General features: G+C 39.5%; 2 protein-coding genes across 2 annotated transcripts; both read left to right on the top strand.

Annotated features, from left to right (window-relative positions):
- Nucleotides 1-273: 273 nt before the first annotated feature.
- Nucleotides 274-8,266, top strand: LOC140578181 (uncharacterized). The gene is made up of 11 exons (XM_072698262.1): nt 274-335; nt 2,601-2,641; nt 4,750-4,933; nt 5,591-5,693; nt 5,769-5,843; nt 5,938-6,018; nt 6,190-6,356; nt 6,481-6,543; nt 6,634-6,830; nt 7,187-7,346; nt 7,930-8,266. Exons 3-11 carry the CDS (start codon nt 4,753-4,755, stop codon nt 8,064-8,066), a joined length of 1,164 nt encoding a protein of 387 aa, XP_072554363.1. The 5' UTR covers nt 274-335; nt 2,601-2,641; nt 4,750-4,752; the 3' UTR covers nt 8,067-8,266.
- A 1,734-nt stretch (nt 8,267-10,000) lies between these two features.
- LOC140578180 (uncharacterized) lies at nt 10,001-17,241 on the top strand. Its single transcript, XM_072698261.1, has 10 exons — nt 10,001-10,075; nt 13,697-13,880; nt 14,538-14,640; nt 14,716-14,790; nt 14,885-14,965; nt 15,137-15,303; nt 15,428-15,490; nt 15,581-15,777; nt 16,134-16,293; nt 16,905-17,241. Exons 2-10 carry the CDS (start codon nt 13,700-13,702, stop codon nt 17,039-17,041), a joined length of 1,164 nt encoding a protein of 387 aa, XP_072554362.1. The 5' UTR covers nt 10,001-10,075; nt 13,697-13,699; the 3' UTR covers nt 17,042-17,241.
- The last annotated feature ends 5,349 nt before the right edge of the window (nt 17,242-22,590 follow it).

Raw genomic sequence — 22,590 nt, 5'->3', positions numbered from 1 at the left:
ATTTTTGTTAACTATATCAACATTCAATATTTTTCTTCTGACTTATATGTTTACTTAAAAAAGGAAAAGTAAAAACAAATGAAAGCATTAGTTTATCTTCTCTAAAGTCTTGTCTTTTACAAATATAAATCCATTTGGAATACTTTGTGTATAGGGCTTTTTCTATTGAAAAATATTTATAGCGTATTTGATCGTCTACGCTGAACGGCCAATCCTGAAACATTCCAGTTTAAACCAATCAAAGTCCGTTAGGCGTCACTTCACCTCACTGTACTCCGTTTGAGGTTGTTGAATGTATCGGCTGTCGATTGCTGAAAAATAACGAGAGGTTTGTGGTAAGTAAAATACTTAAGTTAATGTTAAAGTTCCATTTAGCCGTTGTAGTCAGAGATTTTAGTTTAAGATTCTGGCGGGAATAGCTGGAATGGTGTGTTGGGATTTATCGTTCATTTTTAAAATCTAGTTAAGAGAGGTGGCTAACTGCCGTTAACATTAGCCGGTTCAAACAAGTCACACGCCTTGACATAACAAAACACCTACAGTGCTCTCAAGTTTAATGAGATGTTTAACATTAGATTACATCTGCATAGCTCTTAAGTAGGGGTGGAGCCGAACCCGAATACGGTATTCGGAAAAGCACAAATAATGTGTTTTTTACGAATACTTATTTCGAACAAATACTTTAAAAAATATTTGTATTCGGGAACAAGAAAAACTTTATATCAAAAAGCTGCGTTTCCTCTTGAGACCGCAGTGCATGCCCGGATGAGTGAGTGAGTGAGTTCAGGAGTCGGGGGGAAGTAAAAGAGGTGACTGACACAGGCTGCTCCACACAGTAACAGAGAAGGCTCGGCTGAGCGAAAAAAGACTTAACTGTATCACTGTTTTTGTTGAATAGATTTTTGTACCTTAACTGGGTTCCGGAGGCAGTTTATAACTTTCGGGAAGCGGAGTTTGATCGGGAGATTATTCCATTACGCTGCATTATTGACGTCTGCAGTCAGGTGCTCTCATGTTCGCTCTGTTTACGTAGCTCTGTTAGCTCGGTAATTTAGACAATAGGCTGTTGACAGAGTAACGTTAACGTTTGGTTAAAAAGGTTAAAACAATGCTTGTGTAGTTGTGTCGAATTGTATGCACTTGTAGGAGTTATATGGTACGTTTAAGTTACTCTGTCTACTGCATATCCATAATTATTATAATGGATATAATTAAAGAATACTTACACTATAACGTAAATTAGAAGTGCAACGCAAAAAAACTGGATTTTTACGCCTATTTTGAATTTTACTCGAATACAAATACAAATACTTTTCCCCCCTCAACAAATACAAATACAGATACAAATACCGGCTGCTTTGCACACCCCTACTCTTAAGTCTCACGTATTGACCGTGGGACGCGCATTTAGCACAACAATATCAAGCGTAACACGACATGATTTTTCATCCCGCTCCCGCGACTTACTTTCCCGCTCCCGCAGAAATGTGTAATATTTCGACCCGCTCCCGTATATGGTGGGCCAAAAATACCGAACACATTTTAAATGCTATATCTTGGCTTATAAAAATTAAATAAGGTACCAAATTTATTTGTTGCCTAACTAACTGAATTTATGAAAAATAGGATATATTATGTGGGCACGACTCCGTCTGCGAATTAAAGATGTCTTTTATATAAGGGTAGATTTGGCTAACCAGTTTTCCACAAAAATACAACCAACAACGTTTCTAATTAGGCTACAGACCTGAATTAAAAAATATCTAAACAGTCTCAATAGAAACATTTCACAGTCAAAATGAGAGAAATATAGGGTAACATTTAAATTTTTGGCGCGGCTCTGCGTTTATTCCAACTAGAGTTCTGCGCGGGACTGATTTTTCATCCCGCCCCGCCCCGCCCCGCTCCGCTATAGACCTCTACCACACGACATTTATCTCTCAGAAGTGATAAAGCTTGCGCCACTGAAATTAACAGGCGAAGGCTGTGACAGATCGCACCTGAAACTGATGATCAGACTTGCGCGACAACTGGAAATGCTATTTTCTGATTGGCTTAAATTTCAATTTCAAAAGTCAGTTCCAATGCCTGAATGAATGGAATTACAAAAGCACAGACAACACCCAAAGGCCAAAACAGTGCACAATCTTTGACATTTAATTGTCATTTTGATCTATTAAAATAATATTTTATATTTGATACATATTATTTGTGGAATAGTTAATGAAGTAATGGTAATGTGGGCAGTGGTGGCTTAATGGTTAGGGAAGCACACTTGTAATCAAAAGATTGCATGTTCGAATCCTTGACTAGCAAGGCACCACTAAGGTACCCTGAGCAAGGTACTGCCCCAAAGCACTACTTCTCTGGGGCTGAATTAGTTCCCCCTCTTATGTCACATGTGGATTAAATGCAGAGGACACATTTTGCTGTGGTGTGTCACCAATGACAATTGATCACAATTGACAATTCTAAGTAAGTGATGACTGACAGTTCATATACATTAATTCAGTATTGAAATGAAAAAATGTGGCTTATTTGATGTATGAATGACGTGTTTTTGGTTTTATTGAATGACTGCTTTTTTTTTTTTTTTGCAGGGCAGTGTTGACATTTTTTGAGGTGGCAGAACTAGTCCCAGGTATTTATGGAGGGTGCATGGACCTACAATGAACGCAGCAATGCAAGAAAGCGAGCCAAAAAAAAAGTAGATATTATTATAGAGTCAATACAAAACAAGCAAAGTAATACCACATTTGCAATAAACATGGAGGAAAGCTTGCCGGGTAAAGCTTCTGGTGGATATGACCATATGCTGATTGCTAGTGATGGGGAGCATGAGCTGGGTGCTGATGAGGAAGGAGAACATAGTTTTTATGACAACTGGTTTGATGAGTCTGATGAGGATGATATGGGACATGGAAACTCTAGTGATAGTGTTTCTGACTTAAGAAATTCTTTGGTGGACTGGGCTATTGAGTTTGGTATCTCCTTAATGGCTTTATCAGCTCTTCTGTCCATTCTGAAATGTTACCATCCTCTTTTGCCAAAAGATGGACGGACATTGCTCAAAACAAAAACAGTCTTTAAGGTTGAGACTTTAGCAGGTGGAGTTTTCTACTATTTTGGAATACTGAATTCATTTCAAAGGATACTTACTAAATTGTGTTCTGTTGTGCCAGACAGACATGTCTTTAGACTGCAGTTGAATTTTGATGGTCTGCCTCTCTTTAAAAGTACAAAGACTCAGTTTTGGCCAATTCTTGGTATGTTACAAGAGCATAGCATGAAACCGGTGGTAATTGGTCTTTTCTGTGGAACTTCTAAACCAAATTCTGTGTCTGAGTATTTGCAGCAGTTGGTGAATGAATTGAAAACAGTGAGTAATGGATTTGTTTTCATGGGAAAAACATTACTTTTGAATATTGCCTCTGTTATGTGTGACACTCCAGCTCGAGCTTTTATCAAAGGTGTTAAATCACATACTGCATATCATGGTTGTGATAAATGCCATCAAACTGGTGTACGAATAGGCAGCCGGATGACATTCCCAGAGGTCAATGCACCACTAAGGACTGATCAGGATTTTAGACAAAAAATAGATGAAGAACACCACCATGAGCACTCTCCATTATCTGATGTCAATATTGACATGGTTGCTACATTTCCTCTTGATTACATGCACTTGGTATGTTTAGGGGTAATGAGGCGTCTTCTTGACCTGTGGATGGGTCCACCTGGCCCTATTCGTTGCCGAGTATCCTCTAGTCAAGCTTCCTTGATTTCAAGTAGGCTAGTTGGGTTAAAGGATTACATTCCAGTAGAGTTTGCTAGAAGACCACGTGCATTGGCTGAGAGAAATAGATGGAAAGCAACAGAACTGCGTCAGTTTTTGTTATATACTGGGCCAGTTGTTCTTAAGGATGTTTTGAAATCTGCAGTTTATGACAACTTCATGTTATTGTCAGTTGGTATTTACATTTTAGCCAGCCCAGAATACTGTTTCATTATGAATGACCTTGCACATTCTCTTCTTGTTGGGTTTGTTGAACACTTTAGCAGTTTATATGGACCAGAATTTTTAGTTTATAATGTGCATGGTCTGATACATCTTAGTCAGGATGTAAAACAACATGGAAATTTGGATTTGATTTCTGGTTTCCCTTTTGAAAAATTTTTGGGACAGCTGAAAAAAATGGTTAGGGGGCCAAACAATCCATTGACTCAAGCAATCCGGAGATTATCTGAAATTGATGCCAGTAGTATTGGTGAGGTATCTGTCCAAGTACATACAGCATGTAAGCATGAACACACTGATGGGCCTGTGCCAAAGTCATTTACAAGGAAAATATGTCAGTTCAAGGAACTGACCAAGAATGGTGTGACTTTGAGTATCTCTAAAAGAGATTGCTGTGTCAGAATGAAAAGTAAAATAGTTTTAGTTGAAAATATAATTGTTGATGGACAGGAAGTATTTATTGTAGGGAAAGAATACAGAACCCAGGAACCATTTTATGGATATCCATTTGACTCTAGAGAGTTGGGGATTTACCTTGTTTCAGACTTGTCCATGACTAACAAATGCTTCAGATTAGAAATAGGATTGCAGAAATATGTCAGACTACCGTTCTATGATAAATTTGTTGTTGCACCTCTTCTACATTCAAAAGGAGAAAGTTACAAGAAGCATTGATTCCCTTTAGTTGCTATTTGGATGTTTTTGTAAAGCTCAGGTCTCATTATTTCCAGGAAATGTATCATATAGTTGTATTTGAAGCCACAAATGAAGTGGAACTGGTGCCTTCAACCTGGGTCAGAGATGGACAGTGTTTTTGGCCTCCAAACACTGTAGATATTGTTAAATCCACAAAAGCTCAAGATAGCCCTGGTGATGGATGGACTCCATACAGTGTCAAAGTTATATTCACATCAGGTAAGTTCAGTTTTGTTAAATATATTTTAAAATGTTTGTTTTTGGGAACAGTATTTGTACGTAAAATGTATGAATATGGTCAGTTCTCCAACAAATTTGCCACTTTTACTTAATATTGGAATTATGAAAAATGATGAGTTGGTGGTATAGTGTGAGGGTGTGTATGTGTGTGTGTGTGTGCTCCTCTACTTACGAACTGTCAACTTACAAACTTTCAGACATACGAACAAAAAGGACTGTAAGTCCAAATTGTGTTCGTTGGGCTCCCATTTCCAGTCCGTAACATCATTTTTTTTTTAAGATTGCCATGTGAGAAGGTTCAGGAATATGAAGTGATTGGCTATTCTGTATATTGTATTTTGACATTCTGGCACTGTTCACACTAGGAATGAAAATTTATTTTGACAAACCAAACAATGTTTTTTTTTTTTCTTTCCTACAGCCACCTTTTAGAGATAGTTTGAGACTCATTTGGTCCATGTGCTTAGATGTAAGCAGAACCCATTTTACTAATTTGCATACAGAACTGCAAGATTCTGTGCTTTCCTGCGCCAACCATCATAACCTGAATGTAAAAAGTAGTATAATGTATACAAGGCATATGTCAAAATTGCTCAAACAAAAACAGGGAGAAGGCTCATTAATTCATCTTTTTAGATGACTACAATGAGGCACGTTTGAAACTTCCTGAAGCTGTTGTCAACACAGACCTTGATACAGATGGTGAGGATTCGCCAGTTAAATACAAACGAAGAAGGAGGTAAGATATTATTTTTCCATTTGATTATGTTGACAAAGTGACAATTGCGCCTTGTAACAATGACTGGTTCTTAAGACAAAAGCCTGTGTGCTTACCTGGAGAAGAAGATGATATGGAAGAACCCTTGCCAAAAGTGAAGGGAAGGAACAAGTATGTATATTCTTCTAATATTCATTTGACTTGCAAATCTTGACTACCTGTGTATGTTTAAAATGCTTGTGCTGTGTTTGGTATGTTGCTACAGACTAGGTTTGCTGCCTACTGCACCAAAAATTTTGCATTCTCTTGGCTCTAAAGGGATTGTCTCTTCCAAAGCAAAATCAAGGTTTGTATCCGCATTTTTATGTTTCTGTAACGGGATAACAGCTAAATTCTTTTTCACTCACTTTTTGTGAAAGTTAAGAATTACTCCATTTCAAAACCAATACGATTAAATTTTATAAATGAATTTCATGATAATTCAGTCCAGAGCAGTTAATGATCCAAACCAATACAGGCAAGGCAGTGCATCCCCATACCAGATCCCCAGAAGGCAAAAGCATGTCCACAGACATGCGTCCAAAGACCAGGCCCACAGAGGCGTGTTCCAAGAACAGGGACATAGCTTTTCTCCGGACCATGATCACAGAGCCAGCATGTCTCCGGACCAGGCCCACAGAGACGGTACTTCCGTAGACGAACGTTGTGAAGGGTTCATGTCTCCCCAATGCACTTTGCCAGACCAACACCAAAGAGATTGTGTCTTTGGACCAGCACCACTTACTCTGACAATACACTGTTTCTGCAGATCAGCACCAGAGAGGTCATGTGTCATCAAGCGCCAATCAGCAACAGTGTGATCTCTTCATTTGTAAGTATATAAAAATATAAATGGTGATTGAGTGTCATGCATTGCAATTCATATTACCAAGACTGCAAATGTTTACTTTTTTTCTCCCAGCACTACTTCGTGCTATCCTGACAAATCAGGAAATCATGCTGGAACAAATGAAATCTATATTCAAGACGGTTCAGGGTCTAAAATCCATAGCTGAAGAAGAAACTGGTATTGAACAGGATCTGCTACCAGTTGCTGATGTGCACGCCCTTGAGAACTTAGAAGAGAGACTAGGAAATAACGACTTCAAAAATCAATTGGTAAGTGTATCAATCAAATAATATTTAAATATTACTTGCCAGGAAAGTGAGCCGTAGAAGAAAAAACAAAACAGTAAAAAACAACATTCCTTGCGTTTTAGCAGGTGCCAATATTTTGAGACAATGTTTTTGAGACCACTGTTGTCAGAAAATGCTGCACATTTTTCCTCATTAGAGTCATATAATACAATCAAATTGTATTCCCTATCAGACTTTATTTTTAAACTTGTAAAACCCATGAAGATACAAAATGGGTCATAATTTAAATCGTCCTGTCTATTTATAATGTTTACCTCTGTAGATAGACTAAACTGTAGAGAAGCCAGTTAAATGGTTTTCTGCCTTTTCATTTAAAGATCCATTACCTGGCTCTGAAAGGAGGGTCAAATGTAAGGGAGAGTGTGTGGCGGATAATGAACGCACTCATCACAAACACACTGGCAAAGAGCATCAACATGCGAGGGATTAATGGAAAGATTGGCTTCCAGCGTTTGATGTTGAAAGAAGTTGTGATAGGTAAGTTGTTTCTAATCCAAACTGGCACCTTGTCTATTTTTTTCTGTTCATGCGGGACATCAGTTCAGTCCGTTGCTCCTTTGTTACTGGTGATATCTGAAACTCTTAAAAATGAGTCCTGCAAGTTCCAGTTTATGACTTTGTGTATTTAATTTCAAGTGCTAGAAATATCTTATTGTTATATATATATATATATATATATATATATATATATATATATAAATGAAATCCTGTGCGGTATTCGATATAGCAGCCTTCTGGACAGTTACAGTTCAAATGAGTGTGTTTTTTTTTTTCCCCCAGACCAGAACAGAGATTAGACCAGATTGCATACCTACATGCATACAATTACTTTGACTTGTTATTGTGAATAAAACGGTGAAATGAATAACCCTGTTTAAAAATTGTTTACTTGTTTATATTCTGTCATGGATATAATGATTCATATCTCCTTATTTGTGTACTACTGTATGTGTTTTGGAATTGTTTTATCCTAAACTCCGGGTGCTGTCTTGATCTTGAAGGTATGATTTAATTTCAATGCCTTAGAACCAGGTGGCATTAATAGTGTTGTGTGTTTTAGCTGCTGTTAGAAAAAATTCTTTGACGAGGACTGCAACGGACCAGGAGGCGGAGAAAAACATCCAGAAGTGGCTTCAGTTGGCACCTGACAGGGATGGAGGAAGGAAGGAACGGGCAAGAAGGGCAAATGAGACTTGATTCACATTGTTTTGTTTTTGGATTTTCTTTGTGTCTGTTTTCGACCACCCAATTTTCAAATTTTATTAATCAGTTTTACAGGGCCATATTTTTTGATATTTTGTATGTTGTAAAGTGTTTTAAATGCCTCATCTGTGTGTTCAAGTTAAACTGAAGTGTAATTAAATATAATTATAGTAAAAATAAACTATTGAAATCAATTGTGGAAAATGTTTAAGCATCCCAGATAGCAAAATTCTTCTGGGCCAGATCTGGCCCACAGTATTCATTTTCCTCTGGCCCAGATACCGCAAAGAATGACGGCCCTGTGACGGCCCAGACGTGGACTTTCTGATTTGGGCCACAACCCACATAGCAGACAGGTCTGGCCCGGATCTGGCGTCAAACCGGCACTGCTGGATGAGTTCTGGCATGGCAAGTGGTATGTCAACCAGATATGGGCCAAGTCTGGCAATGATGGCACTGTTTACATTATGGCATGCCAGATGTGGCCCGATTGTGGTTTGGTCTATGTGGCCCAGGCACATAGAAGACAGGTCTGGCCCAGATCTGGCGTCAAGCCGGCGCTGCACGCTGAGTTCTGGTATAGCAAGTGGTATGTCAACCAGATATGGGCCAGGTCTGGCAATGATGGCACTGTTCCCAGTTACGCGCGGTGAGCGATTCTGGCTGACATTTGGCATTTTTCATCTGGGCCAGAACCGTTCTGGGCACGGCGAGCGATTCTGGCTGACTATCGCCATTTTCCGTGTGGGCCAGAACCGTTATAAGCACGGCGAGCGATTCTGGCTAACAGTCGGCACTTTTCGTGTGGGCCAGAACGGTTCTGAGCACGGTAAGGGATTCTGGCTGACAGTCGGCATTTTTCGTGTCGGACGACTTTGGCTGACAGTCATCCATTTCAGCATTGGTAACATGCTTTGTGCCGTACCTAGCCCTCACCTGCCGTAAAATTCTGGCCTGATGTCAGATAAATATTCCTAAAAAAATTCCAACCAGAACTAGTCTTAACATGGAAGATCATTCTGACTACAGTCTATATAGGAGGGGTCACCAACATGGTGCCCCCAAGGACCACATGAGTCACCCGCGGACCTGTTCTAAAAATACAGTAGCACAACTCACCATTGAGCAGTGTCTGAAATGTAATTTTATCCTGTTGCTATTCTTCTTTAATCACATTTGCATTTATATAGATTTGAAAATGGCAATATCTAAAAGAAAGCATTTAAAACATGTTTATTATACATGATTTAAGGAGAGTGTATCAAACTGGTAGCCCTTCGTATGGCTCAGTACCCGTGAAGTAGCTCCCAGTTTCAAAAAGGTTGGTGACCCCTGGTCTATGGCCTATATGAGAGTACCAGGTTCACATTTCACTATGTTGTATATGTAAATCTGCAAGATGTCACCTGGGTCTGCAAGATGTCATTCTGGGTCCCATACCTGACCCTCATCTGGCGTAAAATTATGGCTGAAGGGTCTGCTCTCAACTATATATTAAGCACTGTCTGTTTGGGATAAAACCTGTACTGAAGAGCACGAGAAACACAATAAAGAGCCAATGGCTGACATACAAAAAGACTTCAAGCTCCAGCTGCTGAAATAGTACAGTCCCACTGATATGATAATTTTTTGTTTAACATTGTAAACCCATTAAAACATATTGGATATTTTTGTTAACTATATCAACATTCAATATTTTTCTTCTGACTTATATGTTTACTTAAAAAAGGAAAAGTAAAAACAAATGAAAGCATTAGTTTATCTTCTCTAAAGTCTTGTCTTTTACAAATATAAATCCATTTGGAATACTTTGTGTATAGGGAGCTTTTTCTATTGAAAAATATTTATAGCGTATTTGATCGTCTACGCTGAACGGCCAATCCTGAAACATTCCAGTTTAAACCAATCAAAGTCCGTTAGGCGTCACTTCACCTCACTGTACTCCGTTTGAGGTTGTTGAATGTATCGGCTGTCGATTGCTGAAAAATAACGAGAGGTTTGTGGTAAGTAAAATACTTAAGTTAATGTTAAAGTTCCATTTAGCCGTTGTAGTCAGAGATTTTAGTTTAAGATTCTGACGGGAATAGCTGGAATGGTGTGTTGGGATTTATCGTTCATTTTTAAAATCTAGTTAAGAGAGGTGGCTAACTGCCGTTAACATTAGCCGGTTCAAACAAGTCACACGCCTTGACATAACAAAACACCTACAGTGCTCTCAAGTTTAATGAGATGTTTAACATTAGATTACATCTGCATAGCTCTTAAGTCTCACGTATTGACCGTGGGACGCGCATTTAGCACAACAATATCAAGCGTAACGACATGATTTTTCATCCCGCTCCCGCGACTTACTTTCCCGCTCCCGCAGAAATGTGTAATATTTCGACCCGCTCCCGTATATGGTGGGCCAAAAATACCGAACACATTTTAAATGCTATATCTTGGCTTATAAAAATTAAATAAGGTACCAAATTTATTTGTTGCCTAACTAACTGAATTTATGAAAAATAGGATATATTATGTGGGCACGACTCCGTCTGCGAATTAAAGATGTCTTTTATATAAGGGTAGACTTGGCTAACCAGTTTTCCACAAAAATACAACCAACAACGTTTCTAATTAGGCTACAGACCTGAATTAAAAAATATCTAAACAGTCTCAATAGAAACATTTCACAGTCAAAATGAGAGAAATATAGGGTAACATTTAAATTTTTGGCGCGGCTCTGCGTTTATTCCAACTAGAGTTCTGCGCGGGACTGATTTTTCATCCCGCCCCGCCCCGCTATAGACCTCTACCACACGACATTTATCTCTCAGAAGTGATAAAGCTTGCGCCACTGAAATTAACAGGCGAAGGCTGTGACAGATCGCACCTGAAACTGATGATCAGACTTGCGCGACAACTGGAAATGCTATTTTCTGATTGGCTTAAATTTCAATTTCAAAAGTCAGTTCCAATGCCTGAATGAATGGAATTACAAAAGCACAGACAACACCCAAAGGCCAAAACAGTGCACAATCTTTGACATTTAATTGTCATTTTGATCTATTAAAATAATATTTTATATTTGATACATATTATTTGTGGAATAGTTAATGAAGTAATGGTAATGTGGGCAGTGGTGGCTTAATGGTTAGGGAAGCACACTTGTAATCAAAAGATTGCATGTTCGAATCCTTGACTAGCAAGGCACCACTAAGGTACCCTGAGCAAGGTACTGCCCCAAAGCACTACTTCTCTGGGGCTGAATTAGTTCCCCCTCTTATGTCACATGTGGATTAAATGCAGAGGACACATTTTGCTGTGGTGTGTCACCAATGACAATTGATCACAATTGACAATTCTAAGTAAGTGATGACTGACAGTTCATATACATTAATTCAGTATTGAAATGAAAAAATGTGGCTTATTTGATGTATGAATGACGTGTTTTTGGTTTTATTGAATGACTGCTTTTTTTTTTTTTTTGCAGGGCAGTGTTGACATTTTTTGAGGTGGCAGAACTAGTCCCAGGTATTTATGGAGGGTGCATGGACCTACAATGAACGCAGCAATGCAAGAAAGCGAGCCAAAAAAAAAGTAGATATTATTATAGAGTCAATACAAAACAAGCAAAGTAATACCACATTTGCAATAAACATGGAGGAAAGCTTGCCGGGTAAAGCTTCTGGTGGATATGACCATATGCTGATTGCTAGTGATGGGGAGCATGAGCTGGGTGCTGATGAGGAAGGAGAACATAGTTTTTATGACAACTGGTTTGATGAGTCTGATGAGGATGATATGGGACATGGAAACTCTAGTGATAGTGTTTCTGACTTAAGAAATTCTTTGGTGGACTGGGCTATTGAGTTTGGTATCTCCTTAATGGCTTTATCAGCTCTTCTGTCCATTCTGAAATGTTACCATCCTCTTTTGCCAAAAGATGGACGGACATTGCTCAAAACAAAAACAGTCTTTAAGGTTGAGACTTTAGCAGGTGGAGTTTTCTACTATTTTGGAATACTGAATTCATTTCAAAGGATACTTACTAAATTGTGTTCTGTTGTGCCAGACAGACATGTCTTTAGACTGCAGTTGAATTTTGATGGTCTGCCTCTCTTTAAAAGTACAAAGACTCAGTTTTGGCCAATTCTTGGTATGTTACAAGAGCATAGCATGAAACCGGTGGTAATTGGTCTTTTCTGTGGAACTTCTAAACCAAATTCTGTGTCTGAGTATTTGCAGCAGTTGGTGAATGAATTGAAAACAGTGAGTAATGGATTTGTTTTCATGGGAAAAACATTACTTTTGAATATTGCCTCTGTTATGTGTGACACTCCAGCTCGAGCTTTTATCAAAGGTGTTAAATCACATACTGCATATCATGGTTGTGATAAATGCCATCAAACTGGTGTACGAATAGGCAGCCGGATGACATTCCCAGAGGTCAATGCACCACTAAGGACTGATCAGGATTTTAGACAAAAAATAGATGAAGAACACCACCATGAGCACTCTCCATTATCTGATGTCAATATTGACATGGTTGCTACATTTCCTCTTGATTACATGCACTTGGTATGTTTAGGGGTAATGAGGCGTCTTCTTGACCTGTGGATGGGTCCACCTGGCCCTATTCGTTGCCGAGTATCCTCTAGTCAAGCTTCCTTGATTTCAAGTAGGCTAGTTGGGTTAAAGGATTACATTCCAGTAGAGTTTGCTAGAAGACCACGTGCATTGGCTGAGAGAAATAGATGGAAAGCAACAGAACTGCGTCAGTTTTTGTTATATACTGGGCCAGTTGTTCTTAAGGATGTTTTGAAATCTGCAGTTTATGACAACTTCATGTTATTGTCAGTTGGTATTTACATTTTAGCCAGCCCAGAATACTGTTTCATTATGAATGACCTTGCACATTCTCTTCTTGTTGGGTTTGTTGAACACTTTAGCAGTTTATATGGACCAGAATTTTTAGTTTATAATGTGCATGGTCTGATACATCTTAGTCAGGATGTAAAACAACATGGAAATTTGGATTTGATTTCTGGTTTCCCTTTTGAAAAATTTTTGGGACAGCTGAAAAAAATGGTTAGGGGGCCAAACAATCCATTGACTCAAGCAATCCGGAGATTATCTGAAATTGATGCCAGTAGTATTGGTGAGGTATCTGTCCAAGTACATACAGCATGTAAGCATGAACACACTGATGGGCCTGTGCCAAAGTCATTTACAAGGAAAATATGTCAGTTCAAGGAACTGACCAAGAATGGTGTGACTTTGAGTATCTCTAAAAGAGATTGCTGTGTCAGAATGAAAAGTAAAATAGTTTTAGTTGAAAATATAATTGTTGATGGACAGGAAGTATTTATTGTAGGGAAAGAATACAGAACCCAGGAACCATTTTATGGATATCCATTTGACTCTAGAGAGTTGGGGATTTACCTTGTTTCAGACTTGTCCATGACTAACAAATGCTTCAGATTAGAAATAGGATTGCAGAAATATGTCAGACTACCGTTCTATGATAAATTTGTTGTTGCACCTCTTCTACATTCAAAAGGAGAAAGTTACAAGAAGCATTGATTCCCTTTAGTTGCTATTTGGATGTTTTTGTAAAGCTCAGGTCTCATTATTTCCAGGAAATGTATCATATAGTTGTATTTGAAGCCACAAATGAAGTGGAACTGGTGCCTTCAACCTGGGTCAGAGATGGACAGTGTTTTTGGCCTCCAAACACTGTAGATATTGTTAAGTCCACAAAAGCTCAAGATAGCCCTGGTGATGGATGGACTCCATACAGTGTCAAAGTTATATTCACATCAGGTAAGTTCAGTTTTGTTAAATATATTTTAAAATGTTTGTTTTTGGGAACAGTATTTGTACGTAAAATGTATGAATATGGTCAGTTCTCCAACAAATTTACCACTTTTACTTAATATTGGAATTATGAAAAATGATGAGTTGGTGGTATAGTGTGAGGGTGTGTATGTGTGTGTGTGTGTGCTCCTCTACTTACGAACTGTCAACTTACAAACTTTCAGACATACGAACAAAAAGGACTGTAAGTCCAAATTGTGTTCGTTGGGCTCCCATTTCCAGTCCGTAACATCATTTTTTTTTTAAGATTGCCATGTGAGAAGGTTCAGGAATATGAAGTGATTGGCTATTCTGTATATTGTATTTTGACATTCTGGCACTGTTCACACTAGGAATGAAAATTTATTTTGACAAACCAAACAATGTTTTTTTTTTTTCTTTCCTACAGCCACCTTTTAGAGATAGTTTGAGACTCATTTGGTCCATGTGCTTAGATGTAAGCAGAACCCATTTTACTAATTTGCATACAGAACTGCAAGATTCTGTGCTTTCCTGCGCCAACCATCATAACCTGAATGTAAAAAGTAGTATAATGTATACAAGGCATATGTCAAAATTGCTCAAACAAAAACAGGGAGAAGGCTCATTAATTCATCTTTTTAGATGACTACAATGAGGCACGTTTGAAACTTCCTGAAGCTGTTGTCAACACAGACCTTGATACAGATGGTGAGGATTCGCCAGTTAAATACAAACGAAGAAGGAGGTAAGATATTATTTTTCCATTTGATTATGTTGACAAAGTGACAATTGCGCCTTGTAACAATGACTGGTTCTTAAGACAAAAGCCTGTGTGCTTACCTGGAGAAGAAGATGATATGGAAGAACCCTTGCCAAAAGTGAAGGGAAGGAACAAGTATGTATATTCTTCTAATATTCATTTGACTTGCAAATCTTGACTACCTGTGTATGTTTAAAATGCTTGTGCTGTGTTTGGTATGTTGCTACAGACTAGGTTTGCTGCCTACTGCACCAAAAATTTTGCATTCTCTTGGCTCTAAAGGGATTGTCTCTTCCAAAGCAAAATCAAGGTTTGTATCCGCATTTTTATGTTTCTGTAACGGGATAACAGCTAAATTCTTTTTCACTCACTTTTTGTGAAAGTTAAGAATTACTCCATTTCAAAACCAATACGATTAAATTTTATAAATGAATTTCATGATAATTCAGTCCAGAGCAGTTAATGATCCAAACCAATACAGGCAAGGCAGTGCATCCCCATACCAGATCCCCAGAAGGCAAAAGCATGTCCACAGACATGCGTCCAAAGACCAGGCCCACAGAGGCGTGTTCCAAGAACAGGGACATAGCTTTTCTCCGGACCATGATCACAGAGCCAGCATGTCTCCGGACCAGGCCCACAGAGACGGTACTTCCGTAGACGAACGTTGTGAAGGGTTCATGTCTCCCCAATGCACTTTGCCAGACCAACACCAAAGAGATTGTGTCTTTGGACCAGCACCACTTACTCTGACAATACACTGTTTCTGCAGATCAGCACCAGAGAGGTCATGTGTCATCAAGCGCCAATCAGCAACAGTGTGATCTCTTCATTTGTAAGTATATAAAAATATAAATGGTGATTGAGTGTCATGCATTGCAATTCATATTACCAAGACTGCAAATGTTTACTTTTTTTCTCCCAGCACTACTTCGTGCTATCCTGACAAATCAGGAAATCATGCTGGAACAAATGAAATCTATATTCAAGACGGTTCAGGGTCTAAAATCCATAGCTGAAGAAGAAACTGGTATTGAACAGGATCTGCTACCAGTTGCTGATGTGCACGCCCTTGAGAACTTAGAAGAGAGACTAGGAAATAACGACTTCAAAAATCAATTGGTAAGTGTATCAATCAAATAATATTTAAATATTACTTGCCAGGAAAGTGAGCCGTAGAAGAAAAAACAAAACAGTAAAAAACAACATTCCTTGCGTTTTAGCAGGTGCCAATATTTTGAGACAATGTTTTTGAGACCACTGTTGTCAGAAAATGCTGCACATTTTTCCTCATTAGAGTCATATAATACAATCAAATTGTATTCCCTATCAGACTTTATTTTTAAACTTGTAAAACCCATGAAGATACAAAATGGGTCATAATTTAAATCGTCCTGTCTATTTATAATGTTTACCTCTGTAGATAGACTAAACTGTAGAGAAGCCAGTTAAATGGTTTTCTGCCTTTTCATTTAAAGATCCATTACCTGGCTCTGAAAGGAGGGTCAAATGTAAGGGAGAGTGTGTGGCGGATAATGAACGCACTCATCACAAACACACTGGCAAAGAGCATCAACATGCGAGGGATTAATGGAAAGATTGGCTTCCAGCGTTTGATGTTGAAAGAAGTTGTGATAGGTAAGTTGTTTCTAATCCAAACTGGCACCTTGTCTATTTTTTTCTGTTCATGCGGGACATCAGTTCAGTCCGTTGCTCCTTTGTTACTGGTGATATCTGAAACTCTTAAAAATGAGTCCTGCAAGTTCCAGTTTATGACTTTGTGTATTTAATTTCAAGTGCTAGAAATATCTTATTGTTATATATATATATATATATATATATATATATATATATATATATATATATATATATATATATATATATATAAATGAAATCCTGTGCGGTATTCGATATAGCAGCCTTCTGGACAGTTACAGTTCAAATGAGTGTGTTTTTTTTTTTCCCCCAGACCAGAACAGAGATTAGACCAGATTGCATACCTACATGCATACAATTACTTTGACTTGTTATTGTGAATAAAACGGTGAAATGAATAACCCTGTTTAAAAATTGTTTACTTGTTTATATTCTGTCATGGATATAATGATTCATATCTCCTTATTTGTGTACTACTGTATGTGTTTTGGAATTGTTTTATCCTAAACTCCGGGTGCTGTCTTGATCTTGAAGGTATGATTTAATTTCAATGCCTTAGAACCAGGTGGCATTAATAGTGTTGTGTGTTTTAGCTGCTGTTAGAAAAAATTCTTTGACGAGGACTGCAACGGACCAGGAGGCGGAGAAAAACATCCAGAAGTGGCTTCAGTTGGCACCTGACAGGGATGGAGGAAGGAAGGAACGGGCAAGAAGGGCAAATGAGACTTGATTCACATTGTTTTGTTTTTGGATTTTCTTTGTGTCTGTTTTCGACCACCCAATTTTCAAATTTTATTAATCAGTTTTACAGGGCCATATTTTTTGATATTTTGTATGTTGTAAAGTGTTTTAAATGCCTCATCTGTGTGTTCAAGTTAAACTGAAGTGTAATTAAATATAATTATAGTAAAAATAAACTATTGAAATCAATTGTGTAGCCATTGTGGTTTATGACATCACTGGGCCTGTTATGGCCCAAATCAGGTAGAACCATGTCTGGGCCATCACTGGGCCTGTTATGGCCCAAATCAGGTAGAACCATGTCTGGGCCATCACTGGGCCCGTTGTGGCCCAAATCAGAAAATCCACGTCTGGGCCGTCACTGGGCCCGTTGTGGCCCAAATCAGAAAATCCACGTCTGGGCCGTCACTGGGCCCGTTGTGGCCCAAATCAGAAAATCCACGTCTGGGCCGTCACTGGGCCCGTTGTGGCCCAAATCAGAAAATCCACGTCTGGGCCGTCACTGGGCCCGTTGTGGCCCAAATCAGAAAATCCACGTCTGGGCCGTCACAGGGCCGTCATTCTTTGCGGTATCTGGGCCAGAGGAAAATGTTTAAGCATCCCAGATAGCAAAATTCTTCTGGGCCAGATCTGGCCCACAGTATTCATTTTCCTCTGGCCCAGATACCGCAAAGAATGACGGCCCTGTGACGGCCCAGACGTGGACTTTCTGATTTGGGCCACAACCCACATAGCAGACAGGTCTGGCCCGGATCTGGCATCAAACCGGCACTGCTGGATGAGTTCTGGCATGGCAAGTGGTATGTCAACCAGATATGGGCCAAGTCTGGCAATGATGGCACTGTTTACATTATGGCATGCCAGATGTGGCCCGATTGTGGTTTGGTCTATGTGGCCCAGGCACATAGAAGACAGGTCTGGCCCAGATCTGGCGTCAAGCCGGCGCTGCACGCTGAGTTCTGGTATAGCAAGTGGTATGTCAACCAGATATGGGCCAGGTCTGGCAATGATGGCACTGTTCCCAGTTACGCGCGGTGAGCGATTCTGGCTGACATTTGGCATTTTTCATCTGGGCCAGAACCGTTCTGGGCACGGCGAGCGATTCTGGCTGACTATCGCCATTTTCCGTGTGGGCCAGAACCGTTATAAGCACGGCGAGCGATTCTGGCTAACAGTCGGCACTTTTCGTGTGGGCCAGAACGGTTCTGAGCACGGTAAGGGATTCTGGCTGACAGTCGGCATTTTTCGTGTCGGACGACTTTGGCTGACAGTCATCCATTTCAGCATTGGTAACATGCTTTGTGCCGTACCTAGCCCTCACCTGCCGTAAAATTCTGGCCTGATGTCAGATAAATATTCCTAAAAAAATTCCAACCAGAACTAGTCTTAACATGGAAGATCATTCTGACTACAGTCTATATAGGAGGGGTCACCAACATGGTGCCCCCAAGGACCACATGAGTCACCCGCGGACCTGTTCTAAAAATACAGTAGCACAACTCACCATTGAGCAGTGTCTGAAATGTAATTTTATCCTGTTGCTATTCTTCTTTAATCACATTTGCATTTATATAGATTTGAAAATGGCAATATCTAAAAGAAAGCATTTAAAACATGTTTATTATACATGATTTAAGGAGAGTGTATCAAACTGGTAGCCCTTCGTATGGCTCAGTACCCGTGAAGTAGCTCCCAGTTTCAAAAAGGTTGGTGACCCCTGGTCTATGGCCTATATGAGAGTACCAGGTTCACATTTCACTATGTTGTATATGTAAATCTGCAAGATGTCACCTGGGTCTGCAAGATGTCATTCTGGGTCCCATACCTGACCCTCATCTGGCGTAAAATTATGGCTGAAGGGTCTGCTCTCAACTATATATTAAGCACTGTCTGTTTGGGATAAAACCTGTACTGAAGAGCACGAGAAACACAATAAAGAGCCAATGGCTGACATACAAAAAGACTCCAAGCTCCAGCTGCTGAAATAGTACAGTCCCACTGATATGATAATTTTTTGTTTAACATTGTAAACCCATTAAAACATATTGGATATTTTTAACTATATCAACATTCAATATTTTTCTTCTGACTTATATGTTTACTTAAAAAAGGAAAAGTAAAAACAAATGAAAGCATTAGTTTATCTTCTCTAAAGTCTTGTCTTTTACAAATATAAATCCATTTGGAATACTTTGTGTATAGGGCTTTTTCTATTGAAAAATATTTATAGCGTATTTGATCGTCTACGCTGAACGGCCAATCCTGAAACATTCCAGTTTAAACCAATCAAAGTCCGTTAGGCGTCACTTCACCTCACTGTACTCCGTTTGAGGTTGTTGAATGTATCGGCTGTCGATTGCTGAAAAATAACGAGAGGTTTGTGGTAAGTAAAATACTTAAGTTAATGTTAAAGTTCCATTTAGCCGTTGTAGTCAGAGATTTTAGTTTAAGATTCTGACGGGAATAGCTGGAATGGTGTGTTGGGATTTATCGTTCATTTTTAAAATCTAGTTAAGGGAGAGTGTGTGGCGGATAATGAACGCACTCATCACAAACACACTGGCAAAGAGCATCAACATGCGAGGGATTAATGGAAAGATTGGCTTCCAGCGTTTGATGTTGAAAGAAGTTGTAATAGGTAAGTTGTTTCTAATCCAAACTGGCACCTTGTCTATTTTTTTCTGTTCATGCGGGACATCAGTTCAGTCCGTTGCTCCTTTGTTACTGGTGATATCTGAAACTCTTAAAAATGAGTCCTGCAAGTTCCAGTTTATGACTTTGTGTATTTAATTTCAAGTGCTAGAAATATCTTATTGTTATATATATATATATATATATATATATATATATATATATATATATATATATATATATATATATATATATATATATATAAATGAAATCCTGTGCGGTATTCGATATAGCAGCCTTCTGGACAGTTACAGTTCAAATGAGTGTGTTTTTTTTTCCCCCAGACCAGAACAGAGATTAGACCAGATTGCATACCTACATGCATACAATTACTTTGACTTGTTATTGTGAATAAAACGGTGAAATGAATAACCCTGTTTAAAAATTGTTTACTTGTTTATATTCTGTCATGGATATAATGATTCATATCTCCTTATTTGTGTACTACTGTATGTGTTTTGGAATTGTTTTATCCTAAACTCCGGGTGCTGTCTTGATCTTGAAGGTATGATTTAATTTCAATGCCTTAGAACCAGGTGGCATTAATAGTGTTGTGTGTTTTAGCTGCTGTTAGAAAAAATTCTTTGACGAGGACTGCAACGGACCAGGAGGCGGAGAAAAACATCCAGAAGTGGCTTCAGTTGGCACCTGACAGGGATGGAGGAAGGAAGGAACGGGCAAGAAGGGCAAATGAGACTTGATTCACATTGTTTTGTTTTTGGATTTTCTTTGTGTCTGTTTTCGACCACCCAATTTTCAAATTTTATTAATCAGTTTTACAGGGCCATATTTTTTGATATTTTGTATGTTGTAAAGTGTTTTAAATGCCTCATCTGTGTGTTCAAGTTAAACTGAAGTGTAATTAAATATAATTATAGTAAAAATAAACTATTGAAATCAATTGTGTAGCCATTGTGGTTTATGACATCACTGGGCCTGTTATGGCCCAAATCAGGTAGAACCATGTCTGGGCCATCACTGGGCCTGTTATGGCCCAAATCAGGTAGAACCATGTCTGGGCCATCACTGGGCCCGTTGTGGCCCAAATCAGAAAATCCACGTCTGGGCCGTCACTGGGCCCGTTGTGGCCCAAATCAGAAAATCCACGTCTGGGCCGTCACTGGGCCCGTTGTGGCCCAAATCAGAAAATCCACGTCTGGGCCGTCACTGGGCCCGTTGTGGCCCAAATCAGAAAATCCACGTCTGGGCCGTCACTGGGCCCGTTGTGGCCCAAATCAGAAAATCCACGTCTGGGCCGTCACAGGGCCGTCATTCTTTGCGGTATCTGGGCCAGAGGAAAATGTTTAAGCATCCCAGATAGCAAAATTCTTCTGGGCCAGATCTGGCCCACAGTATTCATTTTCCTCTGGCCCAGATACCGCAAAGAATGACGGCCCTGTGACGGCCCAGACGTGGACTTTCTGATTTGGGCCACAACCCACATAGCAGACAGGTCTGGCCCGGATCTGGCATCAAACCGGCACTGCTGGATGAGTTCTGGCATGGCAAGTGGTATGTCAACCAGATATGGGCCAAGTCTGGCAATGATGGCACTGTTTACATTATGGCATGCCAGATGTGGCCCGATTGTGGTTTGGTCTATGTGGCCCAGGCACATAGAAGACAGGTCTGGCCCAGATCTGGCGTCAAGCCGGCGCTGCACGCTGAGTTCTGGTATAGCAAGTGGTATGTCAACCAGATATGGGCCAGGTCTGGCAATGATGGCACTGTTCCCAGTTACGCGCGGTGAGCGATTCTGGCTGACATTTGGCATTTTTCATCTGGGCCAGAACCGTTCTGGGCACGGCGAGCGATTCTGGCTGACTATCGCCATTTTCCGTGTGGGCCAGAACCGTTATAAGCACGGCGAGCGATTCTGGCTAACAGTCGGCACTTTTCGTGTGGGCCAGAACGGTTCTGAGCACGGTAAGGGATTCTGGCTGACAGTCGGCATTTTTCGTGTCGGACGACTTTGGCTGACAGTCATCCATTTCAGCATTGGTAACATGCTTTGTGCCGTACCTAGCCCTCACCTGCCGTAAAATTCTGGCCTGATGTCAGATAAATATTCCTAAAAAAATTCCAACCAGAACTAGTCTTAACATGGAAGATCATTCTGACTACAGTCTATATAGGAGGGGTCACCAACATGGTGCCCCCAAGGACCACATGAGTCACCCGCGGACCTGTTCTAAAAATACAGTAGCACAACTCACCATTGAGCAGTGTCTGAAATGTAATTTTATCCTGTTGCTATTCTTCTTTAATCACATTTGCATTTATATAGATTTGAAAATGGCAATATCTAAAAGAAAGCATTTAAAACATGTTTATTATACATGATTTAAGGAGAGTGTATCAAACTGGTAGCCCTTCGTATGGCTCAGTACCCGTGAAGTAGCTCCCAGTTTCAAAAAGGTTGGTGACCCCTGGTCTATGGCCTATATGAGAGTACCAGGTTCACATTTCACTATGTTGTATATGTAAATCTGCAAGATGTCACCTGGGTCTGCAAGATGTCATTCTGGGTCCCATACCTGACCCTCATCTGGCGTAAAATTATGGCTGAAGGGTCTGCTCTCAACTATATATTAAGCACTGTCTGTTTGGGATAAAACCTGTACTGAAGAGCACGAGAAACACAATAAAGAGCCAATGGCTGACATACAAAAAGACTCCAAGCTCCAGCTGCTGAAATAGTACAGTCCCACTGATATGATAATTTTTTGTTTAACATTGTAAACCCATTAAAACATATTGGATATTTTTAACTATATCAACATTCAATATTTTTCTTCTGACTTATATGTTTACTTAAAAAAGGAAAAGTAAAAACAAATGAAAGCA

Source organism: Paramormyrops kingsleyae, chromosome 13 (genome assembly GCF_048594095.1).
Source record: "Paramormyrops kingsleyae isolate MSU_618 chromosome 13, PKINGS_0.4, whole genome shotgun sequence".
NCBI classification, from domain to species: domain Eukaryota; kingdom Metazoa; phylum Chordata; class Actinopteri; order Osteoglossiformes; family Mormyridae; genus Paramormyrops; species Paramormyrops kingsleyae.
This window is presented reverse-complemented; position numbering and strand designations above follow the sequence as displayed.